The sequence below is a fragment of the Rhinolophus sinicus genome, chromosome 18 (assembly GCF_057876585.1).
Source record: "Rhinolophus sinicus isolate RSI-liver-muscle chromosome 18, RSI-T2T, whole genome shotgun sequence".
NCBI lineage: Eukaryota > Metazoa > Chordata > Mammalia > Chiroptera > Rhinolophidae > Rhinolophus > Rhinolophus sinicus.
In genome coordinates this window covers 110697113-110719184 of record NC_142518.1, presented here as the reverse complement: position 1 = coordinate 110719184, position 22072 = coordinate 110697113, and the positions used below count along the sequence as shown (strand labels likewise).

The 22072-nt window shown below is 59.1% G+C and overlaps 1 protein-coding gene across 5 annotated transcripts; it reads right to left on the bottom strand.

Moving 5' to 3' along the window:
- Positions 1 to 1090: 1090 nt before the first annotated feature.
- Positions 1091 to 18324, bottom strand: PLXNB3 (plexin B3). Of its 5 annotated transcripts, none has more exons than XM_019755104.3 (36): positions 18218 to 18324; positions 16711 to 16807; positions 13098 to 14141; positions 12466 to 12645; positions 11728 to 11856; positions 11549 to 11649; positions 10900 to 11029; positions 10567 to 10723; positions 10372 to 10480; positions 10178 to 10292; positions 9868 to 9993; positions 9667 to 9783; positions 9266 to 9359; positions 9013 to 9182; positions 8644 to 8795; positions 8325 to 8430; positions 7425 to 7555; positions 6994 to 7170; positions 6701 to 6890; positions 6324 to 6554; positions 6077 to 6238; positions 5844 to 5995; positions 5578 to 5678; positions 5275 to 5498; positions 4922 to 5100; positions 4569 to 4635; positions 3937 to 4264; positions 3706 to 3809; positions 3523 to 3616; positions 3019 to 3197; positions 2708 to 2868; positions 2343 to 2490; positions 2066 to 2130; positions 1924 to 1999; positions 1737 to 1811; positions 1091 to 1478 (listed from the first exon to the last, which is right to left on the bottom strand). In XM_019755104.3, the coding sequence occupies exons 2-36, from the start codon at positions 16741 to 16743 to the stop codon at positions 1374 to 1376; spliced, it is 5712 nt and encodes a 1903-aa protein (XP_019610663.3). In that variant the 5' UTR covers positions 16744 to 16807; positions 18218 to 18324; the 3' UTR covers positions 1091 to 1373. The 5 variants fall into 5 exon arrangements, with proteins under 5 accessions (XP_019610663.3, XP_074180277.2, XP_074180279.2 ...); XM_074324176.2 differs by lacking the exon at positions 18218 to 18324 and adding an exon at positions 17995 to 18105; XM_074324178.2 differs by lacking the exon at positions 13098 to 14141.
- Between the last annotated feature and the right edge of the window lie 3748 nt (positions 18325 to 22072).

Genomic DNA, 22072 nt, shown 5'->3' with positions numbered 1-22072 from the left:
ATGGCAACCTAGTCCTCAGGCCAAGCTCCCACCCCCCACCGTGTGCTTAGAGCGTCACCGACACTTTTGGAACCTTCTCTGGCTTCCCATTTTTCCTGTGCCTCATTGACCCCTAAGATAGAGTGGAGCCCGGTGTCCTCCTTTTCCTGAATGTGGGTCACTGTGGTCCCTGGTGTAGCAAGAGTCAGGGGCATGAGCTAAAGGCAACACATTCCCCCCACCAGAGGTACGGACCAAATGGAAGCCTGGGAACCTGCCCAGCCAGGACTCTGGCACTGGGACCCTGGGCAGTCTCCCTCTTGGCTCTGTTCCAGGCCTGCCATCTCTGCCCTGCTCATTGTGTCCACCAACATGTGCCATGTGCCCCCATGGGAGGCACAGGGAGCTGTTCACCCTGGCCCTGCCCTCAGGGGTCCTCTTCCAGTGGGAAGCAAACAAGCCCACAGCTCTAGCGGGCTGGTGACAGAGGGACGTCCAGGTCACGCAGAGCCTATGACTTTGGAGCTACATCCGAGGGACCAGGAAACATCAGGTCCTCAGAAAGGGGGTGGATGGGTAAACCTCCAGGTTGTCAAAGGGCCTGGCTGGGGCAAGGCTGGCAGCACGGCTGGCTGGCGACCTCCAAGGCTGGACTGGCTACAGAGTGGCTGGGGGTGGGGGAGAGGAGGGGGGGCCTCGTGTGGCCAAGTATGGGGCTCCAGCAGAGGCTGATGGGCACTTTTGTTCTTTAGAAAGATCACTCTGGCTGCTCCTAGGAGAGAATTGAGAGCGCCAGAGTGGAGCCAGGAGGCCAGCTGGGCACTTTTGGGGAGTCAGAATGAAGCACGGGGGCTTAGCAGTGACTGTAGTTAGCCCAAGATGGGAGACATTTGGTTCTGTGTCCCTGTGTCAGAAAAGAACTGGTGGGTGGGGGGGCATAGATAGGGGTGGGAGGACAGGGACCCCTTTCCTGCAGGGGCCAAGGGAGGCGAGGGGAGGGAGGAGAGCAAGTCCTGGGGGTGCCTGATTACCCCTCTTTTCCTCAAGCAGCAGAAGTCACAGCCATGGGGCCGTGTAGATTCCAGAGGAAGGCAGGGGCTGGGGATTGGGCTTTTTCTAAAAAGAGAGATTCCCATTTTATTTCCAGAAGCAATTCTCCAGCAAGCAAATAAATACAATGTGGGGGGAAAGAGAAGGATTGCTATAAATTAGGAAGAAGCCCGGAGGGGGAGGAAGGGCGGAGGGGGGGTACAGGTGGCAGGGAGCCCCCCCCACTCTCTGCCAGCCCCTCTTCGGTCGCTGGCTCGATCCAGGGGCCAGAAGGCACTGCGGTGGTGGGTTCTGCTTGCTGCTCTCCAAGCTGGTGGGCCTTGGGTGCCTGCTGTGGCTTGAGGTCACAGGTCAGTCACCTTGTTCTCCACCAGGGCAGCAATCTGCTGCAGGCGGCAGGCCAGCTGCATCTTCTGGCCCACAGGGTCTTCCTCCAGGGCACTGATGATCTGCCAGGGCAGAGAAGGGTGCCCAGCCTGAGCCTCCAGCCCTCTGCCCACTGGCCCAAGGCCACTCAGCCCTGCTTCCATCTCAGCAGGTGCTGGGGATCCAGTGGGGGCTGCCCTGGGCCTCCCTTGGGGAAGCTGGACAGAAACCAAGCTCCTTCTCAACCCGGGCCCTTCCTCCCCTCTGCCAGCTGGGTTGGGCCTAGATACCTCCTCTGCCCCCAGGGAGGGGTCCCTTCCCCGGGAGAGTCCTGGCCTCACCTGGTCATAATACCTGTGGATGTGGTTATAGAGTTCTTGCAGAGCTTCCAGACAGTGGGGAGCAGAGGTGTAGTTCTGGGGGCAGCACATAGGGGAGATGAGGCCCCAGCCTGGGCCTTAAGCCCCAAGCCTCCCCCCCACTCTGTCCCCCAAATGTGTAGGAGTGTACCCCTGGTCCGTGCCTCACCCCCGAGAGCTCAGCCAGCGCTGAGTTCATCTCCTGGTAGCTGGCTGGAGAGCTCTGGCGAATGTCGGAGTAGTATCTGGAGGAGGGGATACCGTTAGGGGCGGGCAGCGTCTACCCCAAGCCGTAATACCCTGACACCTACCTCTCCACCATCTGCTTGTAGCGAGGGATCTCCCTGGCATAGAGCAGTTTGTTCACTGGGGAATCCTGTTCCGGGTAGAGGTATGCATGAGTGCAGAGGTGGGGAAGCCCCTGTCCTGTCACCCTGACAGTGCTACTAGTGCTCCCGACCACTAGCCTACAGTATTCACCTCTCATCCCCGCTCCACCCAGGGCTCTGCATCCAGCCCCCGGGGCTTGTCCCACAAGCCTTTTCTCCTCAAACCCCTGGCTGTCGCCGAGGCCAGCTCTGCCCTTACCCGGCCCACTTTATGCTCTGAGAGAGTGCAGGAGTCGATGAAGGTCTGGGCGATGACGGCAAGGATGGCATCCACGTTGTCTGACACCCGCACATCAAAGATGAGCTGTGGGTTCTTTAGGGTGTTCACCCAGAACCGCAACAGCAGGCTGGGGACACAGAGTGGCCATGGACGTGAGGCACGGCTAGTCTAGCACCCATCAGCCTGAGCCCCAGCTCTGAGTTCCACAGGCAGCTGTCCTGAGAGTTTATGCTGGGGGTGTGGGTTCCTGTTCATGGCCTGCTGCCCACCACCCTGGCAATGTCCTTGTCCCTCTGGGACTCCATGTCCCATCTTCTCGGGGATGGGGCTAGCTGGCAAGGTACCTGTTAGTTTTCCAGATGTGTAAGGTCTCCGGGTCCTCGATACCATGTTTCTCTGCCAGCTCATCCAGGAAGTCAAACAGGTACTTGACAGCAATGGGCACGGGCCGGTTCACGCTGAGGATGGCCTGGAAGGTGTCATCTACAAATTTCTGCAGTGTGCCCTGGAAGGCAGGGGAGGGGATTCCATCAGCGGCTGGGGCCACCCCTTGGCCTCTCAGGACCATGACCTCCCCCCAGCTCAGTCAGGGGCCCCTCAGGGAGCCATCCAGTCACATGCCTCCCCTGGGGCATGGTGCCCCAGCTACACCAACCTTCATGGAGAGCAGGCGGGTGAGGTAGATTTCTGGAATGGCCTTGGCCCGTGCGCGCTCCCGTTCCCGCTCCCGCAGGCTGCTGCGCCGCACCTTGGCACCTTCTGGCTCCTCAGTGCCTTTCACCAGGTGCCAGAGGCGGACCCCGCCCTCCTCACCATCCTCCAGCATGGGGATGTCTGAGGACACATGTGCTGGCCTCAGGCCTATGCCCCAACTTGATGGGGTGGGACAGGGTAGGAGGAGCCGAGGAAAGCAGAGGGTAGCAATGTGGAGAGGAGGGTGGCAGCTCAGGGGCTTGCTCAGTAATACCCCGTGGTCCTAGAGCTCCCTGGCCAGGGCACACGTCTCCCCTCATCTGACCCAGGCCCTCAGCTCAGCCTGGAGCTTTGGCTGGCCCACTGGCAAGGTCTGGGGAGACCCAGGGGATGGCATGACCAGGACTCCTGCTGGCCTGCCTAAGCTCCCAGGGGCAGATGGGCATGTCTGCATTGCAGGACTCACTCTCTCTGGAGGGATAGCTCTGGGCCAGGCTCTGGGAGACAGCGCTTCTGTTGTGCAGCTGGGGGATGAGCCCCACTGTGGCCCCATCTGGGACCTGGCGGAGAGGGAAGCAGAGGCTGGGATCCTTCTTTGTTTCATCCCGAGGCGTGGGCTTGTCCCCCAGCCTGCACCTGCCCCGCAAACCTTGTAGTGCTGTAGAGTGTTGAGTCTCTTCCAGTGGTTCTGGGTCACTGAGGTCAGGTCCTCGTCTGATAGGGTTAGGTGACCAGCCAGGCCCGAGCGCCACTCTGGGGGCACCCAGAGAAGCCAATCAGCCTTCAGCCTGTTCCCCAACTCTGCCATTCAGAGCAAGGCAGAGCCGAGCCTCTATAGGTGGAACAGACCCAGGGGAGGAAGGCAGGCAGGCTCTCTTACCAAGGTCTAGGGTGTGCACGGCAGGCCTCTGGGAGAAGGGGGTACCCTTGTAGACTTGGTCCAATACCTTCTCCTTCACCTGGGTGATGGTGTCTGTGTCGAGCACCCGGGCGGGCACGCGCTGTGCCTCGCTGCTCCCTGCAGCCCCGCCAGCCCCGGGGCCCGCCAGCACCATCAGCGTCAGGGGCCGGAACTCCACATCCTCCCGCAGCAAGCGACTGTCATTCAGGGTCCGTTTTGCCTTGCCTGTCACAGCGTCCACAGGGCCCTTATCCACCTGGTACTGGATGGCCCGGAGGAGCATGTACAGCGGCTCACCAGCCACCTCCTGCAACCATCAGGACAGGCCAGCGTTGGCCAGGGCTCTTTTGGGCTGTGTGAGACTCAGAGGGCGTGGTGGGGGTGGGAAGCGGCAGACCAGCTGCACAGAACAAGGGCAGACAATGACAGGTGGTCTCTGCCTCATAGCCAGCCGGGAAAAAGGTTCAAAGCCTTTCCCTTTCCACAGCCTGCCTTGCTGTGCCCTCACACCCTGAGGACCCTGGGGGAATTTGGGTGCAGGTCAGTGAGGCCACAGAAAGCAGCCCCTTAATGGAGCAAGGGGAGAAGGTGCCATCCAGGGTGCCCCTCACCCTCAGGAAGGCGTAGAGACAGATGGACAGCCAGTTGGTTAGCAGCTTCTCCACCATGGTCTCTGTCCTGTAGGGAGCAGGCCCCTGGTCAGAAACGGGTCCTGCAGGGCTACCCTGTCCCTGGGCTGAGGTGGGCAGCAGGGGCAATGCAGAGCTTTTCCGCCTGTCACACCTCTGTGCCCACGTCCCTGCTGAGGATGCCCATCTACTTCCCTACCAGTGGCTTCTGTCCTAGCCCCCCTCCTGGGGGTTCCTGGCCCTGCCCACCCCAGGACAGGGTGGTGTGGCGGGGAGCTGGGGGCGGGGGACAGCACAACCCCTGCCGCCAGGACCAAGGTCAGGCCAAAGCCAACCTGCGCAGCATGAGCTTGGGATTCTTGTGCACATAATGGGCGGCCAGGTCGCCAAGCAGCGTCCTCATGATGTCGGTCAGGTACTCAAGCTTGCTGTGCAATGCTAGGGACAGCAGCGAAGCCACGTGGCAGCGGTCCCGCTGGGAGAAGCTGGGCTGCTCTTCCAGCGTGTGGATGAGCTAGGTGGGCGGGGGGGGGGGGGGGTTGGGGCTGACGCTCATTCTGGGAAGCCCCGTGCCCCGTGCGTCCTCCCACCTTTGTGCCTACACCTGCCGCCCCTCCCAGGCTATGCCCAGCCCCACCTCCTTGCCCCCCTAAGACTCCCTGCCTCCCCACCCCCACGTGGCCCTCACTGTGAGGAGGAAAAGCTTGCTGTTGAGAAGATTGGAGAGCTGCGTGAGGCCCTGGCGCACAGGGGCACGGTGGCCCTCTTCCCCGGGCCCTTCAAACGTGGGCTGCAGTGGGCAGCCACCGTGCCCGGGGAAGAAGACTCGCTCGGCGTATGTGCGGTAGTCCAGGAAGGGGATCCCACTCCCCTCCAGGTCGCTGCTGAGGTCAGTCATCTCGGTCATCAGGTCTGCAGGCCGGGAGACACCAAGTTGTGGGGCTCAGGCCTGGTGGGCCCTCCGCCCCCCTCCCTACCGCCTCCACCCCACCTGTGAACTCCTTGCGGCACTGGTCGCCCACGCCGATCTCCAGGTTCTCCAGCTGCACCAGAACCTTCTGGTAGTCTCGCAGGGCCTGCTTGCTCTTATGCCTGCAGCCCGGGGACCAAATGTTAGCCACAGGCCCAAGCCTGCCTGGGTCGAAGCCACCAAGGTAGGACAGCCTCCTTCCCAGAGGCCTGCGGTATGGGGAGCCCTTTCTAAAAGTGAAGAGGGAAGTTTTCACAGGTGTGTGAATGGCGGGGAGGGCCCCTCACCTGTACATGAGGGTGAGGAGGAGCACGGCAGCAGTCAGCACAGCAGCGCCCATGCCCAGTCCTACCTGGGCCTCCACAGGGAAGGTAGACTGTGTGGGCTCAGCCTCATACTGGACAGGACCCAGGGCCAGCCGCAGGTTGCCCATCTGCACCTGGTGGGGGGACAGGGCTCCTGAGCTGGGCCTTAGGTGCTCCACCTGCCACCCACCCCGGTACCCAGGGCCCAGACTTACCACAAACTGCGGCAGGGTGCTGGAGCCATTGGCAGGCTGCGGGGCCCGTGGGGGTGGCTCACAGTACAGGTGGGTGAGTGTGAGTGTCTTCACCAGGCACTCCCCATCACCAATGTGCACGCGTACCTCCTCCTTGCTGATGCCCAGGTTTAGGCCCTCGCCCTAGGAGACAGACCAGGGGCCTGAGCCAGGCCGCCTAGCCTGCTTCCACAGCCCCTGCACAGAGATGGTCCACAGAAGCCCTCACCTCCACGTCCAGGACGTTGCCCGGCTTGAGGCGGGCGGGCCCCTCTCGGCTGAGGGGGGCCAACCGGGGGTTGGGCTGGTATAGGAAGTCCTGGCCCCCGCTGGCGCTGGCGAAATCCACATGCATGTTGTCTAGGGTAAAGAAGACCCTCTGGGGGTGAGCCCCATCTGGCACGGCAGGGCTCCGGCAGAGGAGGAGGCTGGAGGAGTTGATGGAGCAGACGGTGGAGCACTGCGAGGTAGGCAGGGTTAGGATGAGGTGGGGTGAGCTGGGGCTCCCCTGCTCACTCCCAGGGGCACGGTTGCCCGCCTTGCCCCCCTACCCCCTCGTTGGGCATGGTCCCTGGGCAGCCCCACTGCCGGCTGGTGGGGGCTTACCTGAAGTAAGCCCCCCTCAAGCTGGACACAAGCCTGAGGGGCTGAAGCAGGGGCCCTGCAGCTCCTCCTCAGGTCCTGGGACTTGGCTACTACAGCCTGCACCTTTGCCGCGGCCTCCAGCCACACCGACAGCAGGGGCTGCTTCACCACGTCCAGGTCCTTGCCCCTGACTCGAATCAGCCGCCCACCCCTGTGCCAGGATAGTAGTCAGCAGGGGTTGGGGCAGTGTGCAGCCCATGTCAGCCCTGACCCCCTGCCTCCAAGACAGGATGCACACGTTGCCCAGTCCTTACCCCCGGAAGCTGACGCTGGGCTCTGCCGCCATGAGCTGGGGGTTGGCAGTATAGCGGAAAGGAATGGCCAGCAGCGTGCGCTGGGCATGGCCAAAGACCACACGAACCACAGCTTCTCCTGGCCCAGCCTGGGGCATGGTGTGGCACACAATGGCCTCAGGACACACTGGCTCCTGGCTGCAGGGGAGAGGAGTCTGGTACCTTGGGCTCTAGCTTTTGCCTGGCCACACTATGAGAACCCTGCTTTACGTCCCTCAAGGGCAGAGCCCATGAGGGGTGGTCTCAGTGGCCATTTGTCTTGGACTTTCATGGAGGCCCTGGGGAGCCCTGAGTCCACAGCCTCTGCTGTACACAAGGGGACACCGAAGCCCATAGGAGGCACCCCCAGCCGAGAACAGCCAGGCTGGGACCAGGAGGAAAGAGATACTCACATAGGACAGGATTGGCTGCCCACAAATGCACTGATGTTGCCTCCTGTCTGGAGGTGCTGCCCGTGGATGGTGAGCTGGGTGCCCCCTGCTTGGGGGCCCCACTGGGGACTCAGGCTCAGCAGAACGGGGTCCTGGGGGACAGGGCAAGTGAAGGCAGGCATGGCAGCCCAGCCTGGCTCTTCCTCACCTTGGCTCCAGCCCCCAAGGCCCTTGGCCAACTTCTCAGCACTGTCTCCTGGGCCACAGCCAACCACACCCACCTTCTGGAAGCCTTGTGCCTGGCTTCTTTAGTCCCACAACTCTCCTCTTAGCTACCCTGCCCCGCTAAGGGGACTCTTCTGTCCTTATTGTGTCTCTGCCCCCCAGGAGGGCTTCATCCTCTGCCGCAGCTTGCACCTCCCAGGCCCCCTGAGTGCTAAACCCTGACATCTAATTGCCTCCTTGGGGTGCTGCATGTGCCAAGCAAATGCTAACCTGCCCCTGCTCCCCCCACTGCTTCTTCTCTGATCATCTTGGCCCCCAAAATGGCCTCAGCAGGTGCGAAGGGCTCATGCTAGTGCCTGAAGGTGACCCTGCTCTATCACATCACCATGCCCGCAGGCAGCCAGGCCTGTAACAAGTCCCAACAGTTCTGAGTCCCAGACTGGCCATCCCGCCCTCTGCACTTGGTGTTCGGCTGCCCACCTCCCGCCTGGATAGCTGCTGCCAGCAGTGCCCTGGCTGTGCCACCACTGCTGCCAGCCTGCCCTCTCCTCAGATCACGTGGCTTCCCTACTGGACATGCAACAACACTACCTGTTATCCTTAGGTCAAGTTTGAAATGCTCCTCGAGGTGCCTGTGCCTTTCTGTCCCTCCCTCCTAGTCTCCCCTGCATGGGGACCCCCCGGGTGGGCACTGACCTGATAGGTGAAGTGCTGGGTTGAGATGCCTGGTGGCCGACTCTTAATGGCCACTTGGATTGGTCCCGTGGTGCCGTTGGGAGCAGGAGATGTCACACACACAATCCTGAGGAGCAGAGTCCCGGTAGCAGCTCAGGGCCCCTGTGGGCTGGGCACTTCCCTGGCGGGAGCTGTGGGCCTCCCACTAACCACTGCCTGGAGCCTGCCCACTCGCTGCTCATCCCCCGGCCCATCTCCCTTTGGTGCATCTGACCAGGGCCCACATTTCTTGGCTGCAAGTCTCCCTTGTCTCTGGGTGGCCAGTCCCTGAGGGCCTTACCGGGCAGAGGTGCGGTAGAGAGAGGGGTCAGGGTTGCAGGGCTGGCCAGCCACACTCACGGCATCCTGAACGTCGGCAAAGTCCCGGCCCAGGTTGGAGCCCAGGATGGTGAGGGCCAAGCCACCTTCAGGGGGGCCAGTCAGAGGCTCAATCTACAGCAGAGAAGGATGGCCATGGGATCCCCAAAGCCACACCTGCTCTGCAATGGGGAGCACCCAGCCAGCCGACCATCCTGAGGCAGGGCTGGTCTGACTGGGGTGAGGCTAGGACAGTGGGGGGCAGGGCAGATGGGGCTGGGGGGGAGAGGAGGTGGGAGACTAGGCCATTGGGAATGGGTGGGGGTGAAGGCCAAGGTGGGGGGTGGCTCACTGTGTCAATGCTGGGCATGGGACATAGCAGCTCCACGGCCCCAGGTGGGCAGAGTGGCCCATAGCGACAGGCAGGCTGGCCGTGGCTGCACCACAGGCAGCCCAGGCTCCCATTGGCTGCCTGGCAGTGGCTGCAGTCAGGGTGGCCCACGGCACAGTCGTAGAGGGTCACTAGGGAAGGTTAGGCAGCATATTGAGGCACCTCCCCTCTGCCGCACGCCCTGCCCCATCTGCCCTGCCACCCCCAAGCTCACCATGAAGAGTGCCGGCATTGTCCAGCCGCTGGCCCTTGCCCCGAGTGACGTAGATGGGCACCAGGAGCTCCCTCTGGGTCATGGAGGGGTGGAACTGTGGGTGGAGGATGGGGTCAGGCCTGGCTCAACTTGGGACACCCCTGACCTCTGCCTCCTCCAGGACACTCCTTCCAGAATGGGCGCCATTGTTCAGTGCCCACATCTCCCACCAGACTGCAAGCCCGGAGCACAGGCTGTAGGCACCCTGTTCCTGCTGCTCACAGGAGGCCTCGTGACAATGGGAGGAAGAGGACGAGCCCCTGAGGGCCTGGGACAAGCTGGGAGACAAGGGGTTTGGAAGCATCTGAGAGCTGCCAGAGCTGCTCTCCAGTGGCAGGTGAGGCTGTGGGGTGGCTGCTCACCTGCTGGGCCTGGCAGTAGATGATGCCTGCATCCCCGGTCATCTCTTCCAGGGAGGCTGATAGCCTCTGTAGTTTTCCGGGCAGCTCCAGCCAACAGTGGTAGGAGGCTGGCAGACCCTGGGGATAGACACTGTCAGGACCCTGGACATTGTCAGCTTCCCCCACCCCCCGTCCCCATTCCCTGCCCACCAGATTGCTCACTTGGAAATACTGAAGGTTCCTCACTCTCAGGGCCAAACGGCTCTCCCAGCCCACGGGCACCAGGAGGGGTCCTTCCAGGCCCTCAACCTGAGGACAAGCCCCTGGGCCACGCACCTGGATGTCCATCTGGGAAAAGAAGATGTTAGCCCTTCAGAAGTCAAGGGGTGTGGGCAAGGTGTAGGGTGATGTGGGTCTGCAGTGCAGTGAAGGTGCCAGGCTGGCCACAGGGCGAGCAGAGGTCCACAGACGAGGCCCTGCAGCCATGTGGGGCTGGGCACCGAAGGGAGACCAGCAGGCTGGGCTCACCCACCTCTTGCGTGCTATAGATGGTCCTCTCGCCCTCGGGACAGTGCTCCCCATACACACAGCGGCTGCTTTGGGGGCACCAGTGGCATCGCCAGAGGCTGCCCACACAAGCACGGCACCTGGAAGAGCAGGGGGCTGCTCAGGCTGGGCATTATCTGGGGTTGCCACTCCTACCCAGCAACCAGGCCCAGCACTCACGGGGCTGCCACCTCCAAGGCCTGGACAGCACTGCAGTCGTAGAAGGAGAAGTTGGTGGCAGCTACGGCCACGTCCTCAAACATCAGGGCCAGGGACAATGTGACATGGTCTGAGAGGATGATGATGGCAGGGCAGGTCATGTGGCTTCTGCCCCTCCAGCTCCTGCCCCAGCTGCCTGCCCCAGGGGCCCCTCACCTGTGCCTGGAGGGTTAAGTGGCAGCTGGTCTTGAGGAGGGGTAACACAGGCCACATGGGGCCCTTCCACATGAGCCAAGCTGTCGTAGTCTCCAAAGGCACAATGAAAGTATTCATCCATAGCCAAGGTGGGCAGCCGGGGGACAGACAATGTGACCTAGGGTATGTTCGAGGAAAACAGAGCAGGCAGGGGCTTCTTGGGGGCGCGGCGGGGGGGAACTCAGCAAGGGAGATGGAGCCAGAGCAGAGTGGGTGGGAGCAGAAGCAGCGGGAGAGGAGGACACGGGCAGCCTGGGGGTATCCCCCACAGACAGGCAGTGGCAGGAGCCTCACCTGGCCCTGCTCCTGGCGGGGGTGGTGGGCCGGCAGCAAGCTCTGCACGTGCAGGCAGTGGCTGTCCTCATAGCTCCACAGCCACTGGTTGGGCTGGGCTGCCCGCCTACATTGGCCCTTGCGGGTACACCTGTGGGCAGGGGCCCATTGGGTCACTGTGTGGATCTCAGGCTCCCTGGGTGACGGGTGACAAGGGGATTGGGAGGATGGCCCAACTGGAATGCAGTGAGCAAGGGAAATGAAAGGGACTGCGTTCACAGAGGAAGGGCTTTGGCCTTGACAGTGAGTAAGAGAGGGCTGGGCTGTGGAAGGGAGGCATGCAGATGTGACTGAGGGGTGCCATGGGGATTCCTGGGGCTGCCTTGTGGAGCACAGGCTGGTGGAGACACCTGGGAGAGGTGACAGAGGCCTGGCCTGAGGGGGGGCTAGGGGAATGATAAGTGAGCAGGTTGGGTAGTGGTGGGAAGGAGGCGCCGACCAGATTCCTGCTTCAACAGGACTGGACAGATTGGGGAACTCAGCAGTGGCCCCGTGTCTCCACCTCAGGGACCTGAACTGGCCTCCTGGCATGCCTAGAGCTGCTTCCAGGTGTGGCCTCCTGGCACATACCACCTGTTGGCCCAAGCCTGGGCACAGGACCCTAGCTCACCTGCCCTGGAGGATGCACCAGCCGCACAGTGGGTCCTGGGCCTGGAGGCAGCTGGTGCAGTCAGAGAACTGGGCGCAGGCTGCCACAGGTACCCGGTCCACCTGGATGGGCAGCAGGGACAGAGCCAGTAGATATGGGGACTCAGGCCTCATGTGCCCAGCCCCTGGGACAGCCCTCACCTGCTGGGCAGTCAGGACATAGAGGTAGCTGCCACTGCTGTCCACTAGCAGGTCTGGGCTGATGGCTGAGCCTAGAGGCCCCACTTGCTGGGAGTGGTACACCTGGCCTTGGGAGCCATTGAGAAAGACCTGGGGGAATGGAAAGGACAGGGGTGGGCCAGCCTGCCGAGCCAAGGCCTCCTCCCAGGATGGCCACAGGCTGACTGTTCGGAGCACATGCTCTCTTCCAAGCTGGGGATCCCAGGCCATGGACGGTGGGGCAAGCCCATGGGCATCCAGCCTGCCCATGTTGCCTTCTCCATGCAGCGTCACCTAGCTGGGTTGGCAGGGCCACCCTGGGTGAGGCCCTCAGGTGCCAGGGGCTAGAGGGCAGTTGTGGGGAGACAAGCAGGCCAAAGGAGGCCAGAGTTTGTTTTGGACAGACTTCTGCAGCCATGCTGGCTCTGAGGCCCAGACACTGCCCACTCCACCTCGATGCCACCCCCACCCACCTTGGCTGTCAGTTCCCACTGTTGGCTGGAGAAATTGAGGCTGCTTGGGAGGCTCCTGGGCTGTCATCCTAAGCCACGCCTCTGGGACCCAGATAGCAGGTGGCACCCAGCTAGCCAGGACACAAGCCGAGAGGCGGTAGGTACCTGGGCCTTCCCTGAGCCGCTCCAGGGCCCAGCCTGGCAGTGTCAAGACTGCAGGGCAGGGAGGCTGGCATTAGTGCAGCCCCCTGCTCTGTCAGGCCCTCACCTTATGCAGCTGGCCCTGAGTGTCCCCCAGGAAGGCTACCATGTGCCCATCCACCTGGAGGGCTGCGATGGCACTGATGGGTTGCACGAGCTGCAGCAGAGGCCTAGCTTCAAGGGGCTGGCGGCCAGCAATAGGGCTGGGAGTGTGCTCATCACCACAGGGGTACGACTCAGGGGAGTCCTGGATAGGCAGAGAGGGGAGAATCAGTTCCTGGAAGAGGCAGGAGGTAACTTCCCTGGGCCCAGAGCTAGTTAGAGGAGGACAGCCAGGCAGTCAGTGAGAAGAGAGCAAAGCAGGCTGGAAGACAGGGCCGGGGAGCCCCATGGCAGGACAAGCTCACACCTCAGAGAGGGAGAAAGACAGCAGCTAGGAGACTTGGAGAATAAGCCAGCCCCTTCTTGACAACCTCTAACAAGAGGTCATGGGCAATCGTCACATAAGAGTGTCTAGCTGCCCGAGGCCCGGGACTACATGTGGCAGCCCTGCCCTGGGCTGAGAGATTCGGCAGGATCATGAGGGACAGGGATGGAGGTCAGATGCGGCAGCGAGAGAAGGCTGGAGCCGCCACCAGAAGATGGTGCATAAAGCCTGAGGTGACAGGGCAGGTGTGGGGCCTGGGCCCAGCCACTCACAGGGGGCAGGGTGACGCAGCGCGAAGTGACGCCATACTCCACAGTAGCTTCTTCCATGCCACTGGGTCCCCGGCCGCCTGCTGTGTAGCAAAGGCGCCGGGCCTGCTCCATGCTCCTGTCCAGCTCAGCCAGGGGAAAGGCACACAGGGCTGCCTGTGCCCCCCTCGGGCCCGCGGCAAATGCCCCCAGCAAGGTGCCCGGGGCAAGGAAGGCAGCTTGGATGAGGCCCTGGCCCTGGCAGGTGAGGGGCACTTCCACGTAGGAGTAAAGGTTGGCGTCTTCCAAGCAGACTCGGGCCACGTAGGAGCGGTACTCGGCCTGCACCCGGGCCCCACGGCGGCGGAAGACGAAGTAGGCAGAGCGGGCATTGGCAAAGGCTGCCACGTAGCTGTTGTTGTAGTCGGAGAAGTCTCCCACCACGAGTCGACCCAGGCCCTCGCTGGAGAAGGGCTGCGGCCCAGCCAGTTGGCGCACAGTCAGGGGTGGCACCCCTCCTGACAGCTTGCCTGCCAGGCCTCTGGCCACTAGCAGGAGGTCCCGACCTGGCGCGGGCACCACCAGGCCCACGGTGGCCACTCCTGGGGCATTAGCGGCGACAAACTGCCCGTCACCAGGGTCCTCAGCCTGGTACAACAGCTTGGCCACGTCTTCAAGGTGCCGCTTCTCACACACACCCTGCCGCACCTGCCCGCAGGCCACCAGCTCCTGGGCCCGGCTGCTCACCAGCAATAGCTGGTTGGCATTGTTGGTGAGCTGGGCCTGCGGGCACTCAGCCGGGTCACGGAAAGGCACGCAGTCAGGACTATCGAAGACAGGGCCGGTGACAGCCACAGCCTCGAGCTGCAGTTCGGGGCTAAGCTGGAAGAGGCGGTTCACTGCACCTACATAGAGCGTGCCCCGGCCGGGTGCCAGTGCCAAGTGGTTGAAGGTGGTGTTGAGTGCGGAGAAGCGATGGGCCTGAGCCAGGGGCAGCGGTGGGCATAGCAGCAGCAGCACAAGCAGGAGGTGGGGGTCGAAGGGAGGCCAGGGTGCCATCACGGGGGCCTGGGAGAGAGCCAGGCATCTGAGTCCCAGGGGGAGGGAGCACCACCTCCCCACCCCTAGCCAGCATGAGTCAGGGCAGCGAGGGGAACAGAGGAAGAGGGGGTGGAGAGAGCATCAGAGGGAGAGGAGTACTGAGAAGAGACAGAGATGAAAAGGGAAGGAGAGAAGGACAGAGAGGCAGAGAGAGGGAGGCAGAAAGCAAGGACAGAGAGATAGCGGGCAGAGAGAAGCAAAGAGAGGGATAAAGAAAGAGCAGAAAAAGAGAGGGAGGGAGTGGGAAAAGGGGCAGAGAGGAGTAAAGAAAGAGGGACAAAGAGAGTATCCAAGAGATGGAGGGGGAGGGTGCACACATGGATGCACAAGGAAAGAATTTCTTTCATTTTCTACTTTATGAGGTGTGATCATAAAATACGGTGAATGTTTACAATAAAAACATTATTACAGGGGGTGGCCAGTTAGCTCAGTTGGTTACAGCACAGTGCTACTAACACCAAGGTTGCTGGTTCAATCCCCGCATGGGCCACTGTGAGCTACACCCTCCTTAAAAAATAAAAAATTATTACAGTAAAAGACACATTGCCATTAATCCCCCTTAAAATACTCCCCGTCACTTCAAACACACTTACCCCATCATTTTTGCCACTTTCTGAAGCAGTTCTGGAAGTCCTTTTTCGTGAGTATCTTTATTTAGTTGCACTGTCGTGGCTGCCTTGATGTCCCGAATCAATTCAAAACACTTTCCTTTCATGGTCATTTTGACTTTGGGGAAGAGCCAGAAGTCACATGGTACAAGATCCAGTGAATAAGGTGGATGAGGACACACCATAATGTTTTTATTTGACAGAAATTGCCTTATACCAGAAGCGATGTGTGACATGGAGCGTTGTCATGATGGAGGATGAAGTAAGACACTCAGAAAGAGGACTTCCAGAACTGCTTCAGAAAGTGGCCAGAACGATGGGATCAGTGTGTTCAAAGCCAGGGGGAGTATTTTGAGGGTGATTAATGGCAATGTGTCTTTTACCATAATAATTTTTTATTTAAATAGTCACCTTATTTTCTGATCACACCTCATTTACACGTCTAGATTGTTGAAGGGCAGGAGATCCTGAAAAGCCACAAGAACACAAACAGAAGGACTTTGAGTGACAGAGGAGACAGTGACAGAGAGGAGAGGCCATAGAGATGAGAGGGGGGCAGGGCACAGGAGGCGGTGATGTGAAAGGAGGAGGGGAGGCAGAGGGGTGGGGAGTGCCCAGGTAAGGCGGAAAGGGGGCAGGAGCCCAGAGACAGATGAGGGCATGGGAGAAGGAAGGCTGGTGGAAGTCACATTATCGGGGATCCTGTGCCCCCTACCCAGACAAAAGAGATGGCACGGGGGCAAGAGGAGTGAGGGACAACAAAATCAGGGAGACCCTAGAGAAAACTCGCCCTGGGCAGCCAGGGCTGGTTGCAAAGAGGGACCCTTGCCAGCAGGGAAAGGGAATGCTGGAGAGAGGAGAGAGAACCAGGGAGAAAATGAGGCAGCCAGAGGACTGCAAGCTGAGACACAGCTGGACACTGCCCCAGCCTGCCACAAAGGTGGCAGAGCAGGGCCAAGGAGAACACGGTCATGCCACAGAGGGCTGGCAGGGCCCCAGACTGAGCTAGGGGGTGGTCAGAGCGGGGGGGGGGAGCTGGGAGACAGCCTGAGTGGGGTCTGGGAGAGAGGGCACCAAGAGACAACACAGGGTGCAGGAGCCCCTCCCCATGGGCCCCAGCAGCCAGGGTCCACTGGGGCCTGGCACCGGGAGTGTGTATGTGGAAGGGGTGAGAGAGGAAAGGACTGAGAAGAAGACAGCCAGGAAGAGAGTTTGACTGAGGAGAGGGCAGTGGAGGAGAGAGGAGAACTTAACGGGAGTCTTATCCAGAGAAGGCATGGGCGCTCCTCCCCACCCATTTGGGGCCATTTGGAGCACAGACTGGAGGGAGTTCCCATATGGCTGGTGGGGACCTGAGGCTGAGCCCACCTCCCAGCTGGGGGTCATTTGCAGCAGCCCCTGCCCAACAGCCTTTGGCCCCAGCTGGCTGCCTAGGTGACCAGTCACACAAAGAGAGACACCAGCAGGGCAGAGCCCCTGGGCCTTGGACTCTTGCTCCTCCCTCTTCCTGACCCCAAGCCCAGAGCTGCAGAGAAGGGGACTGAAGCTGGGTCCTAAGTTGAGCTGGGATTCCACACAGCTGGGCATACGGGCAGTGCCAGCCAGGAGCGAGCCCAAGGTCACTCTGTGCCCTGCAGCCTGCCAGCAGAGAGGCAAGCTTGGGCCCCCAGGCATGCCGGTGGGGGCAGAATCCTTTATCTTGGTAACACAGACAGGAAGGTTGGGCCTGGCTCAGGAACAGGGCTATTTCCTCTAGACCCGGGATATCGGTGGCATGTGGGTGACGCATGTGGGTGATGAGGTAAAGGGCCTGCGGCCAGGAGGCGTACGTAGCACGTCGGAGCCCCACGCCCAGGCTCCCCTGTGTTATTTTACCTTCCCTGCCCCTCCCAGGGACACCTCTGGGGACGTGGGACTCAGGCACTTACCGTTGAGAAGTGCAGCAGCAGAGGGAGGCACATCTCCTCACTTCAGCTGCCCTGGGGCAGTGGTGACGGGCACAAGACAGCTGTGGGGGGCATTGCCCTGAGTGGGAGGGAGACAGTTGAGGCTCAGATCCATTCATACTGGCCCTGGGGGAGGAGGGAGGCCTGGGGGGCCAAGGGCCTGGCGGCCGGGCTCCACCACAGCTGGCAGCTTTGTCAATAGTGGCCCGGCCAAGGCAGCCCTGCCTCCACTTCAACAATGTCCCCTCTGTCCAGAGGCCAGGGACCCACTATCTGGTGCTCTCCCCCCACCCTAGCTATTCTGACCAGGGGGCTCCCTGCCACTCCCCACCCTCAGAGAGACACCCCCCAGGATCTGGGGACAAAGGGACAGGGTTTCCTCCAGCCAGAAAAATGAGACCCACACAGCCAGCCCCACCCCTGTGGTGCCAGCCAGAGAGCTCCTTCTTGTGTCCCCCCAGGTCGCTGTGAATGGCACAGGGGAGGCCATGGAGCCCCCACGGGAGGGTCAGAGCACTGAGTCTCTGCAATGCCAGCCTCAGCCTTAGTATCCTTGGTGCCTGGCTGAAGTGCCAGTCCTGGCCCTCAATGCCTGCCTTTGTCCAGGCTGGGGGCAGGGGAGACACTGACAAAGGCAACGCGTCCAGGAGACCTTCTACCCCCATACACCCCCACTCCTTTGGCCCAGAACAAGACTGGCTAGAGAGCAAGTGATCAGGATGTCCCCAGCCAGCCCCACCCCCGGGGACTGGCAAAGTCGTGCCAGGTACCTCCTGGTGGTAGTGGACAATGCCAGCAGAGGACGTATAGGAGGGGGTGGGGGCATGGCCACCAGGAATCCAGCCCTTAGCTTCAGACATGGCAAATGGTCGCTGGCTGTCCCCCCCCACCGCCCCCAGGGAAACACCATTTCAGGATGGGCCTAGACCCCCCCCTCCATGAATGGGGTGGAGAAGGGAGTGGTGGCTGGCAGCTGGCTCCCTTGCCATCCTCACAGGGCACTATCTGCACACCAAGCCGGCAGAGCTGGGGCTCTGGCCTGTGGCACAGGGGCAGGTACACTCAAGTTGGGGTCCTCGCCTTCTCCACAATGCACAGCAGTAGCAGGCTTCAGGGCGAGGTGGCAGCAGCAAGGCTTGCTGCCACCTGGCTGGGCCGGTTGGGTGGCTGTGGGGGCAGGGAGCCAGGAAAGCCACCTCCCTACCCTGCACCCTGCCCTTGGCAGCACCGGCTCTCCCATTTGGGGGCAGAAGTTCAGGGTCCTACCTGCCAGCTCCAGGACCACCCCCTAGGGGGGCACTGTGTCCCTAGGCATCAGGAGGTGTCATCGCAGGGCTGGGATTGGCGCCTGAGGGCCTTTGCCCGAGCAGGGCGACTTGGCCCTGAAGACCTCTGGCTTCTCCTAGGTCCCAGCACACACTGAGATGGTGTCCCCCTGATCTGGAGGCCCCTGCACCCCTCACCCTCGCCAGCCCTGGTTCCTGCTTACTTGGGTGGGCCGCCGGCAGGGGCTGAGGAGCAGCTGATGGTGCAGGAGTGCGTCCCTGCGGAGCCCCAGCCTCCCTCCCCACAATGCAATCGTGCCCAACCCAGCACATCCTGGCGGGCTGGCCTGGCAGCCCAGCCCCTCCCCGCCCACCCCTTTGCCCAACGCTGCAGGGCAAGGCGCTGCTGCCCTCTGCTGGCCTTAGTGGGCATGGCGGAGGACCAACTGTGGTTACCTGGATGGAGCAGGTGAGAGTGGGGCGGTGCCCTCCCATTGGGGTGGTCAGGAGAGCATTTCATAGCCTTCTATGAAGTGCCTACTGGGTGCCAGGCTTAAGCTTGGCATTAGCGCCGCTCAGAGACAAAGTCCACTGCCACCTGCCTCAAGAGTCTTTTGTTGTTGTTGTTTTTTTTAAGAGTCTTTTGGATGTTGGGCAGAATTACTTGCCAACAGACAAGTCCCCACTGCCAGGAGAGCCTATCTGTGGAGGGTACCTCAGGGCACCAAGGACGGGAATCAAGTCTAGGGGCGCTCAGGGTATCAGGGGGAGGAAGTGAAGCTACTACTATGGCTGTCCTCCTGAAGTACTGGGGCAGAGCCAAGTATTCTGGGCGTATTAACTCATTCAGTCCTTCTAGTGGCCTCACAAGGGGAACAGCTATTTCCCCCAGTCACAGGTGAGGAAATACATAGGAGGGATTAGGAAATTGACACAAGTTTTCACAGCTAGTAGTGGCAAGGCTAAGAGTCCATCATAGGGTCCGTGCACTTAACCATCAAGCCATGTGGCCCTGAGCCCTGAACCGTGGCAGGCATTGGGCAGGAGGGGAGATGGGGGCGGCCCAAAGCTGGGACTGCAGGTGACATGTCCATGGGGTGTTTTGCCCTACCTGGAGCACAAGGTTGGTGGAGGTAGGCTTCGAGGGTGTAGAGGTCAGCAAATCAAGGAGAACTTGGTCATGGTCTTGTGAACAGTTTTGCGTTTGGACAAGTGCAAGCTGGTGGTCCTGGGGTGGAGAAGGTGGGGAAGACTGGAGGGGTGGCTCTGGGCAAGGACAGAGGTGGATGCATTCCAGAGATGCTCTGGGTAGGGGGCAGAATCCTAGAGACTTGGCATTGGATGGGGTGTAACCAGTGAAGGCAGCAGAATCCAGGAGACCCCTGGGTCCTTTCTGCTGGGGCATTGCTCTCTACAGGGCAGGGGTGCCAGTGGGGGGAAGGACGGGAGGACTGAGCGGCCCAGAGGCCAGTGGAGCTGTTGGAGTCTTGGTCTGAGAAGCTCAGCTCAGGGTGACTGGAACACTGGGGGTGGGACTAGGACCCTAGAGGGAACTCAGAAGGGAGACCAGGGGCATGGGGGAAGGCCAGATGGCCAAGAAGGATCCAGGGAGGGATTTAGAACTCCAGGAGTTTGTGGCGGGCTGATGGTGGGGGAGAAGCTTTGAACAATAGAACTTGTATGAAGTGTAATAATTCTGGATTCCCTTTGTGGACACTTTTTGGTTTTCACCTTACATAATAATCATCTGCCAGTAATGACTGTTTTGTTTCTTCTTTTCCAGTCCTTTTAACTGTGGTTTCTTTTTCTCGCTTTACTTCCCCGGACAGTGCACCATTGAATGGAAGCAAAGAGAATGTTCTCAATGTTTAATGATTAAGTATGATGTTTACAGGGGGTGTTTGGTAGACACCTTTATGAGTTAAGGACATTCCCTTCCGGTCCTAGTTTGCTATACGTTAAATTTTATCAAATGCCTTTTCTGAATGCATTAAGGTGATGACAAGTTTTTCCTCCTCTCATCTGTTAATGTGGTAACATACGTCAATTGATTTTCTAACGTTAAACCACCCTTGCATTTTCTGGACTAAACTCAACTCTGTCATGGTGTATTCATATACAGTTCTGGTTTGGATTTTTTTTTTTTTTTTAGCCTTGTACAATCCTTGTTGGGTTTTGCTATCAAGACATCATAAAATGCATTCAGAAGACATTTCCTCTTTTTCTGTTCCCTGGAACAATTTATCTAAGAGGGTTATCATTTCCTTGAAGGTTTGATAGAATTCACCTGTAATACTATCTAGGCCTTCCTTGTTTTTGCAGCCTCCTGCCCCTCTATCCATACATTTTAACCTACTGATCCAATTTCTTTAATAATTATGGGACTGTGTCAAGCAGGGTGTCAGCTCCCACTCCCTGCACAAGAACGCAGGATAAGGTGAGGCCAAAAAGGAACACCCACAGAGCCATGGATAGGGGAGTCATACCACTATATTCTCAATGGCGGCTGGGTTGGAGACACAGGAAGTAGGATCCCCACGATCCGCAATCCGCCATCCACACTTGTTAACCCCACTTGCTAGCCACAACCCGCCGTCCGCTTCTCTACCAACCAACCAACCCCTTGCTAACTGCCATCCGTGCTTGCTAGCTCAGCCACGGCAGTTACATCAGTGGCCAATGGCTAACTGGTTACAGCTGATGGCCAACTAGTCACAGCTGATGGCCATCTACTACCCGAGCCAGCACCTTTCCACGTGAGGCCAAGAGCCTGGAAACTGCTCTCTGGGGCTCTGTCCCACAGACTGTTCAGATTTTCTGTTTCTTCTTGAGCCAATTTTTTTATTGTGGTAAAAAATACATAACGTAAAGTTTATCATCTTAACCATTTTCAACTGTACAGTTCAATTGTGTTAAGTACACTCACATTGTTGTGAAACAGGTCTCCAGAACTTTTCCTTCTTGCAAAACTGAAACTCTATATTCATTGAACACCTCTTTCTCCCGTCCCCCAGCCCCTGGCACCCACCCTTCTACTTTCTGTCGCTCTGAGTTTGACTACTTTAGATAACTCATATAAGGAGAATCATACAGCACTTGTCTTTTGTGACGGGCTTATTTCACGAAGCATGTCCTCCAGGTTCATCCGTGTTGTAGTATGTGGCAGGATTTCCTTCCTTTCTAAGGTGGAATAATAGACCACTGTATTGATAGACCACGTTTTGCTTATCTATTCATCAGAGGATGGACACTCAGATTGTTTCTGCCTCTTGGCTATTGTGAATAGTGCAACCATGATCATGGATATGCAAATATCTCTGCTTTCAGTTCTTTTGGACATATACCCAGAAGTGGGATTGCTGAATCCTATGGTAATTCTATTTCTAATTTTTTGAGGCAACTCCATACTGTTTCCCATGGCAGTTGTACCATTTTATAATCCCACCAACATGTGCACAAGTGTTCTAGTTTCTCCACATCCTTGCCAACACTTTGTTACCGGAGAGCAGGCCCTTCTCGGTGCGGTGTCCAGGTTCTTGGCGTCTCGAGCAAAGAACTGAACGAGACATGGAAATAAAGTAGTGAAAGTACAGTTTATTAGAAGAGATAATACACTCAAAGAAATAGGAGTGAACCCGAGCAGTAGAAAATGGCTCTCGAGGGCCCAAGGTGGCATTACTAGGAGAAAAAAGTACACTCCAAAGGGTTTGGAGTGGGCTGAGCAAAAGAAGAGGCTCAAAAAGTCCTGAATGGCCAAGACTTGGAGTTTTTAATCCCTTTTTTCTCTAGAATGGGCTGTTCCTTTCCGGGCGTGGGACCACTTGATTGACACCTGTGATTGACAAGGGGCTATTACCTCATCTTTTTAGACTGTGCATGTTCCTTCCCAGAATTTAGTCTGTTATAATGATATTAATGAACTTCTGGGCATATGTATGATATTATAATGATGGTATAATGAGGCCCAGGTGAAATGATGGTTGTTGTGGCCCTTACTGCGCAGGTGTGAGTGGCCTGTTGAATCTAGTTGCGTATTTTGTACCCATTTGTTCCTCATAGGGTACATAATTACAATGAAC